Here is a 16,106-nt window from a genome sequence, read left to right as displayed (position 1 = left end):
GTTTTCCTTATTCCTTTTTGATACTACATTGTATTATAATTAACACATTCTATTTACTGTCTTTTTCATCTGTCTCTAAAGACTGTTCTATAATATCATTTTCCTACTCAGCCACACCTACATTTTATTTAGCTGCCTTCATTTCTCTCCTCATAATGCATCAAGTTAAGCTGTCACCTTAACCAACAGTCCCATTCCTAAATGAAAATTAGAATACTTACTAATTGGCTGCCATAATAGCGTACTGTTAGAGAAAGGCATCCAATGTTATTTATTTATTTCCAGGTGTTTCCTTCCTTTTAAAACCCAATATTCATTAGGTAATATTCTAGGCTTCTATGCAAACATTTTCGTCTTGACATCTGAATTATGGTGAAAGTTCTTTTGGCTTTGTTTGAGTGGTTTTACATTAATGCTTTCCACTAAATAATCTTACAGAAGCACACGTTGTCTTTGTTCAATCTTAGTCTCATAATGAATCAGGTTTAAAAGGCTCAGTTATATATTCTCTTCCCTTCAGTGATTCTATGTCAGGCTTAAAAGAGGCAAGTGTTGAAAAAGAAAATATGCCTTGATGTTGGAAAATGAAAATGAGTTACCTTCGATTGCATTGTTTTGTTTTGTTTTTCAGACGTCTTCCTCTATTCTCATCTTTTTCCTGCACAGGATATTCAGGGTAAACATAGACTATCAGAAGGCCTTCCAAAACACAATTCAGCCCCATAACCATTCTATTTCCCTAATTCTGTTATCTCCTCAGTCAGTCAGATTCCTTTGGATCAGTTTTGACATGCTTCTCCTTCTTCCACTCCTGCTACAATTCTTACCAAATTTTATTACTATGTTACTATTAACTGACAAATGTTATTGCCAGTTTTACTTGAATATTCTTGAATTATCTTTATCCGATTAAAAAAAATCCGGCTATCCTGTTTTAAGATTGAATAGTTTCCTTTTTGATAGTAGCTTCCAAATACTCTACAGAGAAGAAAACATGAAGCAATAAAACCATGCCATGATTTCCTCAAGAATTCCCAAAGGTTCCCTCCTGGTTTTATTCCATGCTTATAGAATTGTTGCTTAAAATTCTACTCCTACTTTTCTCTTTCTGCACTAGATGCAATTCATCTGATAGCAAGAATCTTAGACATTTTTCCTAAGAAACTGTGTAAAAAATGCTTTTCCATCCCTAAGAAGTTGGAAGGAAGAATTTCCTCCAGTTTAAACATTAAACAATTGCATATACTTAAAATTTCTTTAAAATATCTTAATCTATATGAAAGTGAAATTTGAGAAAATCATTTGTTTTTATAAAACATTTTACAGATTTTAAATCTTTCATTATTAAGCCTCAACAGAGTTCAACCACAAATAGGACCGTTGGACAATAAAAAGATTTTCAGTGCCAGATGTTTGGTGAATTAGGTTTCCTACGTGAATCATGGAGTAACAGGTTCTAACTATCTCAAGTATGATCGAAAATACTAAAAGACAGCTGTTATAAAACCGTCATAAAGCCAGGGTGTTAGTGGCTCACACCTGTAATCCAAGCTACTTAAGAGGCTGAGATCTGAAGACTGTGGCTTGAAGCCAGCCTGGGCAGTAGAGGCTCTTAACTCCAATTAGTCAGTAAAATGCTGAAAGTGGAGGCTTACTCAAGTAGTAGAGGACTATCTAGAGCTAGCCTTGAGCAAAAAAAGCCAAGTGAGATCATATGGGCCTACATTTAAGCCCCAGTACCTGCACAAAAATAAATGAATGCATATATAAATAGATAAAATATTTTGTTGCTTTTTTCTTTTTCTTATTATCAATAAAAGAGTAGCCATTAAAAACAGTTTATGAATAAAATATATCTCGATTTAATGCCATCCCTTCTCACATTTTTCTTAATTTTATAGGATATAGATTGGATTCTTGTCTGCATCCCCACCGTCCCCATTCCATTCTCTTTATTTATTTATCCTTTTTCACTTGACTCCATCCCATCCCTTTCAAGTACCTGCTTCCTGGAGTTTTATATTTCTGAACTTTGACTTTGGCCTTATGGAGAATTACCCTATTTGAAATCTTCCTTGCATCTACAATATTTCAGCAAATATCTTTACATATATTTTCATGCCACATACTTATTTACTTAAAAGTTTATAAACTGAATCTAGCTTCCACATGCAAAGGAAAGCATACATCCTTTTTCTCTCAGGGCCTGATTTTATTTAGCATACTCTATCCCCCGTGTCTTTCCATTCCTTTACAAATGTTACAATATCACTCTAATGGATGAGTAAAATTCCATTGTGTATATAAACCACATTTTCATGATCTATTCATCCATTGAGGCGTATATGGGTTCATTCTATACATTGGCTATGCTGAATAGTGCTGCAATAAACATAGCTGTACTGGTGACTTTATATATCCTGTTTTGTAATCTTTTGGATAAATGGCCAGGAGTAGAAATGTTAGCCCATAGTGTAGTTCTATGTTGATTTTTTTGAGGAACTTTCCCACTGATTTCCAGAGTAGTTGGACAAGTTTACACTCCCATCAACAGTGTATTAGGGTTTCCTTTTGGCTGCATCCTCATTAGCATGTGTTATCATTTTTAAAAATCAGAAGTGCCTGCCTGTGTGTAAATTATGAAATAGTTACAGTATCATGGTGTCATAACAAGTCCACTACATCTGTTTTCCCCTACAAAGTAAAAAAGAGGTCTGTGTTCTTCACAATTGAGAGCCAGGTAAAGTAGATATAGTATCCATGTTGTATTTGAAAATCATATGCTCATAGTTACCTATTATATTTGCACAGTAAGAATCTCTAGTGTAACAATTATCAACAATGTGAGTAGAAAGTATGTAGATGATTGTTGTGAACAATGATTTCACCATCTCTGGAAAGAAGATGAGAATGTAACATGATCTACAGTCCAGCAACTTAAGTCTACCAGCTTATGTTCCTCTAGAGCAAACAGCTACTAATTGTGAATGTGCGTAGCAAGATAAGCATAGCTATTTAAATATTTCATCACTCATGCCCCTCACAACTTACTGTTGAATTTGTGCAAATTGGAGTCGTGAATCTCAAAGCTTCACACTAAAGAAATGTTCACATATTGTTTCTCTTAGAAATTCTCAATGAAATTCTCCAACTATTCTATCCTTCCCAGTGTTCCCCTAAATTCAAACATTTCCTAAGAAAATAAGAGATCAGACCTCATACTGAGCAATACAGCATTAAAGTGGAATCAAATGAAAGCAAAGGTCTAAAAATATAGGACAGGTATAGTCTTGAGAAGTCCCCAGCCTGAACAATCTCAGACACATATCAAATCTGATGGAGAGATAGGTTAATTATATCCAAATGTCACTTTTTATCCACAAGGTAAATGATGACCTCATTAAGTCTTTGAAAAGATAATGTAGAAAAGTCGTTCATACTCCATTTTGTAACTTGAGAGGCAAAACCAATGTCTAAAACACAGCAGATTTATTCTATAATGAGCCATATGTGGATGAAAGGAGAGCTACATTTAGAAAATGTGCTTAATTTAATTATCTTTTGAAAAACATGACAAAGGAGTTACAATGCACACATATATGCATATATATACATTTTCAAATGAAATTCTCATAGCTTTTGTTAAAGAGCATGATTGTGCTGCAAACTTATTTTTATACTCATCAGCAGTATAGTTGTTAGAAAATGCATGATTAGGCTTTGTTGAATCTTTTTGTGAAGAAATAGTTTTGTGGCTCTATAAAACGTTGTGTTGAGTGATCTGAACCCGTATGACTAGATTCCATTGCTTGCCCAGTCTAGATTACCCATTCCATTCCACCTCATTGTTTTCTCTAATCCAGTGCATCACCTCTGATTAGATTGATTATAATCGGAACAACTTTTATTTAATCAACCACAAACTCACTAATTATCCATTAGGCAACTGTTCCCATAGAGTTCTTGGCTTTGTGGGAGACACAGATGCACATTTGTCACGTTCCCCTGCAGCGGAAGCATGGCGTCACCACAGGAAGATAGGAATCACAGAATCATTACTACCTAGGTTAGAAAGAATCTCACAGCAGTGGTAGGGAATGTGCTGGCTTTGCAGACAGAGTGTCACATTATTGGAGAATCCAGATTAATGGAATCTTCTCAGAAATGGTAGTAATGCTCAAACACAAGTGATAATAGGAACCAAAGTGTGAACAATTAGTTCTTGTGTGGATCCATCTTCAGGAAAACTAAGTTCTCCTTGGGACTCCTAACGTGAGAAGTTCTCAGAGAGAAAAATGGTAGGTAAATGTTTACATCTTCATATCTCAGAAAATTTCTGTGGCCAGAGAAACATAGGACTGACACAGTGAGAATGAGTGCAACTGTCACCTTATGCACATGGCCCGTAATGAATTCTCAATATGTATATATTAAGTAAGAACAGAGTTAATGATGGAGTGCACAATTGAAGAAGAATCTCTCCTGTTCAGGCTTGTGGCAGTGAGGGATTTATGAAAGAAGCCTGAAAAACAAGCAAGCATGTGTAAACTCAGCAGCAGCTTGATGTCCTAACATTGACCCTTTGCCCATTTCAGTTCTAGACTAGCTTCTGCATTTAGAATTAACCTTGCGACAGGGTCTAATAGTAATGGATATTTTTTTTAACCACAACCTAGGATTCTAAAAGCTTATTCTCTCCTCCTATCTTAGCAAAGTACTGGGATTGCATATCTGAAGAGCTTAAGTTTCTGCCTTCTCTTGAGCCAGAACAAAGATCTCATTATCATCCTCCTTGAAAAAGTCATATTGTCTGCTGGGACCTCCACCTCCTCTCAACCCCACTATTGAAGCGCTAGAAATGCCATGGGTTTGACTCACTTCCTTTGGGGATGTGTTCACTTTGAGCTCATTCTAAAATGATGCCAAAATTGGAATTTTGAGAGAATTCGGTTTCCCACAGTTTCTCTGAGACCCTCTCAGTTGGAAATAACACTATTGTGATGAACATGCCTCCAGTACACTGTGAAATCTTAAAGACCTTGTAAGTGGTTGACCATATGATCTTTCTTTTATAAAATCTCAATCTGTATTATTAGAAATGACTATGTGTAAAGGTCCAATTTGAAGTACTATGCAGTCACATCAACAAGGTCATTAAAAAAGCTCAAGGTCATTCTTAAGTAGATCTTTGTCACAAGAGAGTGGAGAAACTTTAAAGATAACCCATGCCTCACCTTCTTTGATATAGAGGGAAGTTTTGGTAGAAATTAATTGAAGAGCATCTAACACTAGAGTTTCAAACCTAAAAGCTTTAAACACAAGATAGCATGAAACAGTCAGCACATGGCTTTCCAAAGATGGCAAAATTGTCACATCCTCATGTAGAAAGGGGACCAACCAAAAATTGAGCTGTGTGTACACACTCAGGCTTTATCAGTGCCCTCTATGTATAAATGCAAATGTTTAGCATATGTGTTCTTAATCTGAGTCATAAACATCTATAGCACCAAGGAGGCAAGGGCAGTAAAAGCAATAATTCTTTGCAAGTGGAAAAAAGAGAGCCTGCTCACCAAACAAAGAAAGCTAGATTAGAGCATACCATTCTTTATTGTAGTTTATCAGTTTATCCTAAACTCATACAAGAAGTTGGGTGACTTTATATACATGAGAATAAATCCATTGTGTAACTGAAGCTATGTTTGAGAGCATAATCCAAACTTAGAAATTTTTTTGCAAGGTGAGAGTTGAAGTACATTCTAACTGATGTCTGCTGTGGACTGCAAAGGAATATCATATGGACAAATGATTGTTTCTTGAAATATAATAAAAATGAACTTTGAAAACATGTATATGATAACACAGACCTACATGGCAAGAAAGGCTGCATTTATTTTGTAATACAATCAGGTGGTAATTCAATTTCCTGTTCACTGAACTTCCACGTATTCTTTTCAGGTCATAGATTGTTGGTGTTTATCATATAAATTGGTCAATAATATTTACAAGTAATGCTTTTAGTCCTTGGTTTTGTGGTTGTATCTCTAGAAAAGAAAAACAATTTAATTCCATGCATTGGTTTTCTCCTTAAAATTCATGCAATTTGAATATGATTGACAGAACAAGGCATCATTATGCAGGCTGTTAGATAGACCGATTATACTTATGAATACAGGAGTGGAGTGAATGAAAGAAACATGTAATTGATTCTACACTTGGTCTGACTGTTCATTAACAGTTTGGATGTAGCACAGCCACTTCTGAAATGGAGAAGGATGAGAGTAACCTATATGTACTCTCTCATTTGTTTTAAAATTCATTATGCTAATATTTCCCACAGTGTTCTTCCTGCATTTGTTTCACCAGTCTGATTGAATCTATGTAAATAGTTTTACTGCTTCAATATTGATTTGCCATTCCAATCACACATTTTTCAATTTACACTTTTGGAAATGAGGATGTTCCCCCCGCCCCCCCGGCTCTGCCCCTCCCTTCAAAGAAGACCTTCTATTCAGCTCTCCTGTTTTGTTTCATTCTGACTAATTTCCCAGGACAACTAGGGGTGGGGAAGGGCAAAATGTGGCTTATAGCTTCAAAACAAAAGAGCTGATTTATCAACTGATTGATTTCAGAAATAGATGAGCAAAAACAGGTTCCACTGGTCTTTTTGTTTGTTTGTTTGTTTTGCTTCCATCCCTGGAGTCTAATGAAGCACAAAAGGGCCTACCATTTCATTTTCTATACCTGTTCAAGAGGCTGCATTTGAAATGTTGATTAAATGTACAAATTGCATTTCTCTTTTCTTGGCTTTCCTGAACAAAGTAAGAAGGTCTGTGTTGCTTGAATGCTGCTTTTTCCTTCTTAAATATCTAGGTGGACACTTTGAGGAAGTAGAAACATCTTTCCTGCTCCCAGTAAGTTAGGATGCTCAGTCTCTAACAGCTATCCCTGACCTTTTCTTTATGAACAACTTCTGGCCATATATAAAAGAAAAGAAGCAACCAAACTAATGTACACTGAGCCCAGGCAATTCCATCTAGGAACTACAATTACAGTGCGTGATCCAAATTAGATTGTGTTTACAATGAATAAATATATTAATCTCATATTTCAGTCTGTCTAGTTTTGATTTTTATTAAGTCAGCCTTGATTTATTAAGATAATGGGTCTGGGAACTCCTTACAGTCTATCAATTTAATCCAATCAGTCTTTCGTTTGGTTTCATATGTGCTACTAGACTTTATAACTGATAAACAGACTCACTTTAAAATGTTCCCAAAAATTGTCCTGCATTGTTTGCAAATATACCTACAAGTGTTTTGTAATTCCTCTCATCAAGAGTTAGAGACAGTTTCTGCAGTTGAAACAAAATGAGGTTGGAATGATAGTCGCAACCAATAGAATATTGTGGTCATGATGCTGTTGACCCTCAAAGCTGAGTTATAAAAGGTGACATGGCTGGTGGACTTGTCTTGGAGATTGAAGTTTGTCATTTAAGTAAATCTGAGCCTAGACTTTCATGTTGTGAAGAAAAGCAAGATAGTTTATACTCTAGGAAAGAAAGATTCTTCTGTAGTGCTTAGATTCTGCAATTCTTCATTGTTCCACAGCAACCACCATTGGCTGTAACCATATGAAGGACCCTAAGTTATACTCTTTCTGAATTTCATACTCAGGAAAATCATAAGAAATAGTACAATGGTGGTTGTTGGGTCAAACTCCTATGTCTTGATATAATCTGTTGCATTGTACAAGCATAGCTAACCAGACTTTATGCACTCAAATACAAGGGGTCAAGTAATGAAATTTGAGTGATTGTACCAATGTTTAGATAGACAGATATTCAGTGTTTTCTTCAAAAACTACTCACATTGGAAGTGGTTTACTCATAATCATACTGCCATTGTGATAATGTCTCCTCACACTGATCTGTGATCTACCTCTCTATTACTCTCTCATGAGGAGGAATAGATTCATTTTACTATATATTTAATGTCTAAAAATTCATGAGAATGATAGAAAATTCATTGGTTGTAGACATAATTTTGAATTGTGTTTGTTCTTTTGCCATGTTACCACTTCTGTGGTATATAAAACTTGGTGTACACATTGAAATTATAATACAATTTTGAAGCTAGCTAACTAGCTATCTAAGAGAAATATTCCACTTCATCCACTATTTCAATATTATACTTATCTGAAAAAATACTTTTATGTAGACTGAGAGACGCAAAGTGAAAGCTATATCCAATAGCATCATTCTTTTCAGTTCCTTGGGATTATATCTAATTTTTTCTTTAAAATAGTTTCATATTTATAATGATTGAAACTCATCTTTGAAATGTGATGAATGGATCTTTTAGGCTGTATGTATATGGCAAACAGGATCTAAGAATAAGATTTAGTAAACGGTATACTTTGTTCTAATACTCTAATTTTGCAATGGATGGGGAAGTCATATAACTTGAACACCAATAATATTGCAAGTATACAGTGAACAGTCTCCTTTCTTCTCTACCTCATTGTTTAGGCTTCTACTACTCCTCAGTTGATAACCACTGCTACTAATTTAGGCTTCTAAAGATGCTCTATTAGGGCTGGGAGTATGGCCTAGTGGCAAGAGTGCTTGCCTCCTACACCTGAAGCTCTAGGTTCGATTCCCCAGCACCACATATGTGGAAAACGGCCAGAGGGTGCGCTGTGGCTCAAGTGGCAGAGTGCTAGCCTTGAGCAAGAAGAGTCCAGGGACAGTGCTCAGGCCCTGAGTCCAAGATCCAGGACTGGCAAAAAAAAAAAAGATGCTCTATTAGCTAAAACAAACATGTTCTTTCACACATCTGTAAAATCTTTTCTTTTTTAACACTAATGATAGTATGTCAAACATACTGTATTCACTGTTACTACTTTTTATGTCTCTTGAATATCTTCTCATATTCCTTTATAAAGACCTTTATTATGTGTTTTACAGAAGCAAAATACATATCTCATTATATAAATGAATTATTATTTAGTTAGTCCCCTCTTGATGGAATGTAGGTTGTTCCCCAATCTTTATTATGTACATTATTATCACAAATGATATACTTACATACTTATTTGAATAGGAACAATCATACTCTAGGATGAATACCAGAAATAGAACTACATGATCAAATAGATTGTACTTTTCAAAAAAGTACTATCTTTGGTTATACAGAGGATTAGTGCTCAAGCAAGCAGTTTATAAGTACTTGACATCTTGACCAATGTCACTGTTTCATTTTCTTCAATCCCTCCCAACTCCTCCCCTCAAGTTTCTTAGTTTCATAGGATATGCATTGAATATTATGATGGTATTCCTCCCTCCCCCTGCCTGGCTGGTACTCTTGATAAGTGTGGTTAAGTTGCACTCTCTGGGGATAATGCCAATCTGTACTTCATTCTATAAGCATGTTTGAGAAACTTGAAACTTGTCTGATGCTCATTTATCTGAGTAGGAATTAATTAGACTAATTAGAATATATAGATCTCATATATAGACAGGTAAAGAAGGAAATGAGCCTGAGATTGTCAAAGAACCTTATTTAACTCATCTGTTATGGTTTGAACAAGAAGTGTCTCCCATAGGTTCATGTATAGGACACTTAGTTGCCATTGAAGGGCTTTTAGGAAAAGATGGGATCCTGCCAGATCTAATTGGATGGATTCATCCATGACAGTTGCATAATATGATGGCATTTGGGGAGGGTATAAAGTAGGATGTGGGACCTGACAGGAGGAAGTAGGGGTAGTGGGGGTAGGCCTTGTAAAAGATGATGCTTGTTCCCTTCTGTTTCCCCTTCCTGCTTCTTGTTTGCCATGAAGTGACTAACTTCTCTGCTTCATGCTCCTGTCACCCTGGTGTTCTTCCTGGGTGTTCTTCCTGGGCACAGGCCCACAGGAAGGAAGCAAGCATAACTTAGACTGAAGCCTCTTGACATGTGATCCAAGTGAATATGTTCTCCTTTAAGTTGTTTTTCTCAAGCATTTGTCACAGCAACAAATTTATGGCTAACATATTCTCCTTTTGGTGTTGAAGACCAAGGTTACACAGGGACTGTGCCATCTTAAGACTTACAGGCTAATATTCCTTCCATACTAGAAATGGAATGGCAACTGTCTGTCACGGCTATGTTTCTGAAGAACCCTTGAAGTTTCTGTGGCTGCTTATATTGCTTCCATGGGTGATGAGAGCTATCCATCCTTCATATTTATTGAATTTAATATTTCTATTTACATAATTTTATACCAACATATTCAAAATCCACCCACTAACCATAGACTTTATATGCATATATGGCCGATATTTCTGTCCACTATTTAAATGATATTCTGTTTAATAAAATGTAAATTACTATGCCATCATTTCAATTCTAATAGCAATTTTTTAAAATAGTATTGTTAAAAAAAACTAGTCTATGATACTCTGGATATTTTTAAAGAATCCTTGGACTGGAGATATATCTCTTCAGGACAGAATCTTCCCTGATTTGAAGCCACAGTACTGTGTTCCTCCCTTCCTCTCCTACCTGCTACAAAAAGATCCTTAACTGATCTGGTGACATGGTGGCTCATTCTTGTAATCCCAGCTACTCAGGAGGCAGATACTGGGAAAATCTCTGTTACAGGCCAGCCCCAGACAAAATTGTGATCTACCTGAAAAGATAAAGTATGAAAAAACTGGAGGCATGGTGCAAGTGGTAGTCCATATGTTCAACAAGCATAAGGCCCAGAGTTCAAATACTAATATCACCAACAGTAGGATAAAATGAATCCTTATCATTGAACAACTTCTGAGAAGTTCTACTCTGCTTAAGATCTTCTTTTACTGAGTGGATTTCACTGTTTCTGTCTCTTTTGTTATATTAAAAAAGAATAATTCCATACAGCAAAGAGAGATAATTGATCATGTAAGCAGCAGATAAGGAAACAAAGCCAGGGACCAGTGAAATGATGAGTTTGTCTGGGCACCTCATCCCTCAGAAGTGGGCTAGAATTAGCAGCAGATCTCCTGATGGAACTATTAACAGAATAAATGAACTCTATACAGTAGTTACTCATAAATATTATGAACAATTAGAATAATGAAAGAAATTTCCTTTCATACCTCACATTGATTCACCTCCAGCTTTGTGGATCTAAGAAGTCATCATGTTGGTCGATAATAGCACTTGATCTTGGATGCTATAAATTTAATATGGTGCATAAAATACAGAGATCAATATTGTGATGTTGAAGAAGTTCATTTATTGGCTGTTTTTCCTCAGACTTTTAAATGAAATGGAGAACTAAAGACACACTGGAATAATTTTTCATAAAGTCCGTTTAAATTACGAATACAATAATGGTAAAGGAAAGGGTTTTTATGATACCATTACTGCTTGCTCTTGCAGGCTTCTCTCCACCACCCTTTTTTCAGTATTGTTTTTCCTGTCTTCTCTTACTAAACAAACACATCTCCTATAATGCTAGAAAAGTGGCTCTATGGTGTGTGTGTCTCTCTCGTGTGTGTGTGTGTGTGTGTGTGTGTGTATGCATGTGTTTAGTACTGGGGCTTTAACTTAGGGTCTAGGTGCTGTCCTATAGTATTGACTACTCTACTTCTGGCTTTTTTGGTGGTTAATTGGAGATTAGAATCTCATGGACTTTTCTCCTGAGCTGACCTTAAACTTGATCCTCAGATGTCAGCTTCCTGAGCAGCCAGAATTACAGGTGTGAGATAGCAATGCCCCAACTGAGGCTCTCATTCTTGATCTTTTCCATGCACAAAATAGGAGGTCATGGTCAATGCCCTGTTGCTCTTTTATATATTTAAGATTTGATGTACTTGGACAATGGAGAAAGAAAAACTTCAACTTCAACTTCAGCAATGAAAATGAGAATACCAAAACATCCCTGAAAGTCATTTCCCAAAGATTAATTTGTAAGAACTTAGTCTTGTGCTATAGTGTAAAAAACATAGGTTTCAATAATCAAACCTATTTGGAAAATAGAGCATTCTGTCCTGCAGATATATAAAACATTACAGCATACTAAATGCCCAGAGAGTTGGTATTACTTGAATTTATGAAACACTTACCTATTAACTTTGATTACAAAAGTGTTAGCTGCATGCACTCACTATATGTTATTAAGTAAAAGCTAGTTTCCCTTTATCTCCTGCTTCTACATTGTAACAGTTCTCTCTGCAGTGAGAGCTTTGCTCACCTGTGAAATAACATCTGCAAGAACTCCAAAGTGAAAGTTTTCCTGCCTACTTTGATCACATGCTATCCTCTTTAATCTTGTCAGGCAAGAGTTTAAGTATTGCTTCAGAATTAATCACTGAAACTAATGCTTTGGGGCTTTTCTCAAATATCAAATAGGAGTCTCAACATTTAGCATGCAACAACAAAGACTTTTTTCTCCTTAATAATTTGTGTCTCTATTAGAATTTCATGAGAAATTTAAACTGTGCTAAATTCCTATTTATGTAATATGCTCTTATTCTTATCCTTTTTATTAAAAGAAAGTGTTCCCGAGTAGCCAAAGTAAATAATTTCATTTCAGTATAATATTCTAATAATACAAACCCAAAGTTATCTCTTTGGTCCTTTTTTTTTTCCTGTTTTTTTTTTTTGTTTGTTTGTTTTTGTTTTTTTCTTTTGTCTGTGGCAGACCAAGGGCTTAATCAGGGCCTGGGTGTTTGTTTTGATCAAGGCTAACACTACCACTTGCGCCACAGTTCCACTTCCAATTTACTGATGGTTGATTGGACATACGAGTTTCATGGATTTTCTGCTTGGGCTGTCTTTGAACTGCAGTCCTCAGATATCAGCCTCCTAAGTATCTAGGGTTACAGGTACGAGTCAGCAGTCCCCAATTTTGACTTAAATGTGATTTACTGTATCTGTGTCTATATAAATAAATAAATAAACAAACAAATAAATTCACACACGCACACATACACATACAACTTGGAGATAAAACTCTCATAGACTTTCCTCCCTGGGCTGCCTTTGAACTGCAATACTCAGATCTCAGCCTTCTGAACAGCTAAGATTATAGGTTTGGACTTCAGTGATTCTTATATTTTACATTCTTATATCTTATCTTCAGTGATTCTTATATCTTACATCATTGAAGATGATGTAATTTAAAAAGTAGAAAGTGAGCATTATACAGCATTTTAAATGATCTGAATTAAAATTCGGGTTCTTTCTACTAAGGTTTATTCACTTGAAAAGGAGGATGATTTTATTTTCTTAGCTTCCTAAGTTTAAATTTCATGAATACAGACAGTGTGGTGTAGTTCACAGTGGTACACTGTCTGCTTAGCATGCAAAGTCTGGGTAAAATCCCTAGTATCTCAGAAATAAAGTTTGCCTACCGATATTTGTTTTACTTGTATCAGTACTTGAATTTAGAGCCTCAGGCTTGCTCACTTAGCTTGTTTGCCTAATGCTCTAAAATGTGAGCAATACATCTAACATGACTTTTTTCTTATTATTTAAGAGATGGAACCTGGTGGGTTTTTCTATGAAGGTTGACCTTGAATTGTGATCCTCTAGATATCAGCCTTTTGAGTAGTTAGCATTATAGGCATAAGTGACCAATCTATGACTACTAGAAATTATTTTTAAGAATTCATTGGATGCGTTTTTTATGTGAAAGAAAAATTTAAGAAATTCTGGTTTTAAGCATATATATAGAGAGACCAGAAAGTATGAATTAATTTGTAAGAATTTTAATATGTTACAAATAGATGATTAAGGAACTACTAAAATATTGCTGCCACTAAGCGTGGTATACTTCATGCTTGTGCGAGGATTGATAGGTGGCATTTTAAATTTTCTAGGAAATTTTGGAAATTATTCCTTTTAAGATTATGATGATCTTCTTCAGATGTGTATTCATCTTTATTATATGCAATGCCTGAACTTGTCTTATTTACAAGAAAAATTATGTCTAACACTGCTTCTTCATTCCCAGTTCAATTCAGTCACTCATTTTGCAGGCAATTATTTTTGTTTATTTCCCACCAAGGATTTGTCTTTGCCAGGGTTCCAATTATGCACATCTTATACTATAATCTGTCTCATTTGGATCTGACCAATAATGATGAAACAGTTCACTTCTGGGGAATTTCTTCCCATGGTTACTACCTTCCTGGGATGTTCCTTATTTTAGGAGGTTGTACAATCTGAAATCTTTTCACCAGAAAGCATTTGCATCATCAATATTTGTTACCTTGCCTGTCTTCTGAGATCCAGCACAAATACCTACAACAAATAAAGCACCAATTATGTGAAAAGGTGACAAAATGTTTTACTTACCCTATTTTTCCTTCCTTTTGCATTTACAGATGTCATCCATACTGTAGGTCCAATAGCCAGAGGCCATATTAATGGTTCCCACAAAGACGACCTTGCAAATTGCTATAAATCATCTCTGAAGCTGGTGAAAGAAAATAACATCCGATCAGTGGTAAGAATTTCTATGTTTCTTATAGTACTTTACAGCCTTTTTGTTTAGAAATTGATTTTGTCCAAAACAAAGTGAAAAACCATTGCCAAAAATTTTTGAAAACTAAGTTTAACAATCTTGGTAAGTTGTGAAAGCTTTTGTTGTTGTTGTTGTTATCATAACTTCACTCTTCAGTGTGTCTTAAGTTTTTGCTACCTGTTTTTCATGGTTTGTTGGATTTTGAAACTATGAGTCCCAACCTGGGATCTTTTACTTTCTTCTTCTCATTTTTCCACTGACTTACCTTTTTATGGCTTTTTATTTACTTTTTATTATCTTTAAGCAGTTGTACAATGGGTTTTCAATTTAATATTGAATATTTTAAGGCAGTAAATGTGATCTCACTCACTAAAAGATTTAAACAAGGAAAATTCCCAGTGGTGACTTTATTATAATACTATTAATTTATGATATATTGGCAGTAAGTATACATATATATGTGAATAAATATATTATTTCTTTGATTATTCCTTTCTTGGAAATTTACTCCATGTGTGTTTTAACCAAATGTGGTTTTTTCCTAGATTCATTTTCCCTTCTTAAACTAAGTATGACACATCCCTTCTAAATTCTATCAGTGTAGACAGAACTCAGAAAATGTGGCTCTAATCTATTTCCTTAATGGTAGGCTGAGATGAAAGCTTTTCTCTCTCTCTCTCTCTCTCTCTCTCTCTCTCTCTCTCTTCTTAACTGGATTTGAGGTATTTATCCAACTGCATTTCTTTTGCAGCATGTTCTAATGTTATCATATCTCAATTACACTAGGAAAATAAAACTATGGGAATAATGGAGTGTGAATAGCCAATAGTTAAGGTAATTTGGCAAGTGTCCCTTGGTTTTATTTTATTTTTCTCAGATTATAACCTCACTGAAATTGTGGAGCAGAACAAAATTTAAACAGTTAACTTCATAGCTGGCTGACTACATCATCTTTACTTGAGAGTTCACAAAAATGTGATTGTATCATTTGCAAAGAGAAACATTGAAAATCACTCACATTTAGAAAACTCTAGATGGTTGCTGTACTGCCGTGTGTGACGATAATTAAGAAGTGTTTTTTATTAGCATTGGTAAGTTTTCTGGAAATAAGAAAACTTGATATAAGAACTTGGTAGTTTGTTTTGCCTTTTGATTTTTAAAAAATGTTCTGATTGCAAATGAATCAATACATAACATTCTGCTCTGACTTAGAGAGTAGAAAGCTGAAGTTCAGAAAGAATAGAGCAAATTAACTATTAAACTAGTTGGTTGAATTTATTCTCCATAGGAAAATAAGGAAAATCGAAACAGGTGTGCACATTGAGAGAATAATTAAAATTTTGTCAATATGGCTTATTGATTTTTGAAAGGGAAGGGGCTAACGTTCTTGCAAAGAAGGATGTGTATAGAAGTTTACAACTTTGAAAAACACAATTTTCTTTTTACTTCTGAAGAAAATTTGCTAATGAATTTACTAGAATCATGAATGGTATAGATTGAAAAAATAAGAATCACATTTGAAAGAATATAAAAATGGCATCATTGTGTTAATAATAAAATGTTCCTGACTATGATCATCTTAAATAATTATACCTGTTTATAATACT

The 16,106-nt window shown here is 35.0% G+C and overlaps 1 protein-coding gene across 2 annotated transcripts in view; it reads left to right on the top strand.

Moving 5' to 3' along the window:
• The window catches only part of Macrod2 (mono-ADP ribosylhydrolase 2), a 1,728,876-nt gene that overhangs the window by 997,064 nt on the left and 715,706 nt on the right, over positions 1-16,106 (top strand). For both annotated transcript variants that reach the window (XM_048348774.1, XM_048348773.1), the window contains exon 6: positions 14,360-14,481. In XM_048348774.1, the coding sequence (XP_048204731.1) occupies positions 14,360-14,481 (122 nt within the window). The remainder of the gene's footprint in view (positions 1-14,359; positions 14,482-16,106) is intronic.

This window comes from Perognathus longimembris, chromosome 6, assembly GCF_023159225.1.
Source record: "Perognathus longimembris pacificus isolate PPM17 chromosome 6, ASM2315922v1, whole genome shotgun sequence".
Classification (NCBI taxonomy): Eukaryota; Metazoa; Chordata; class Mammalia; order Rodentia; family Heteromyidae; genus Perognathus; species Perognathus longimembris.
This window is presented reverse-complemented; position numbering and strand designations above follow the sequence as displayed.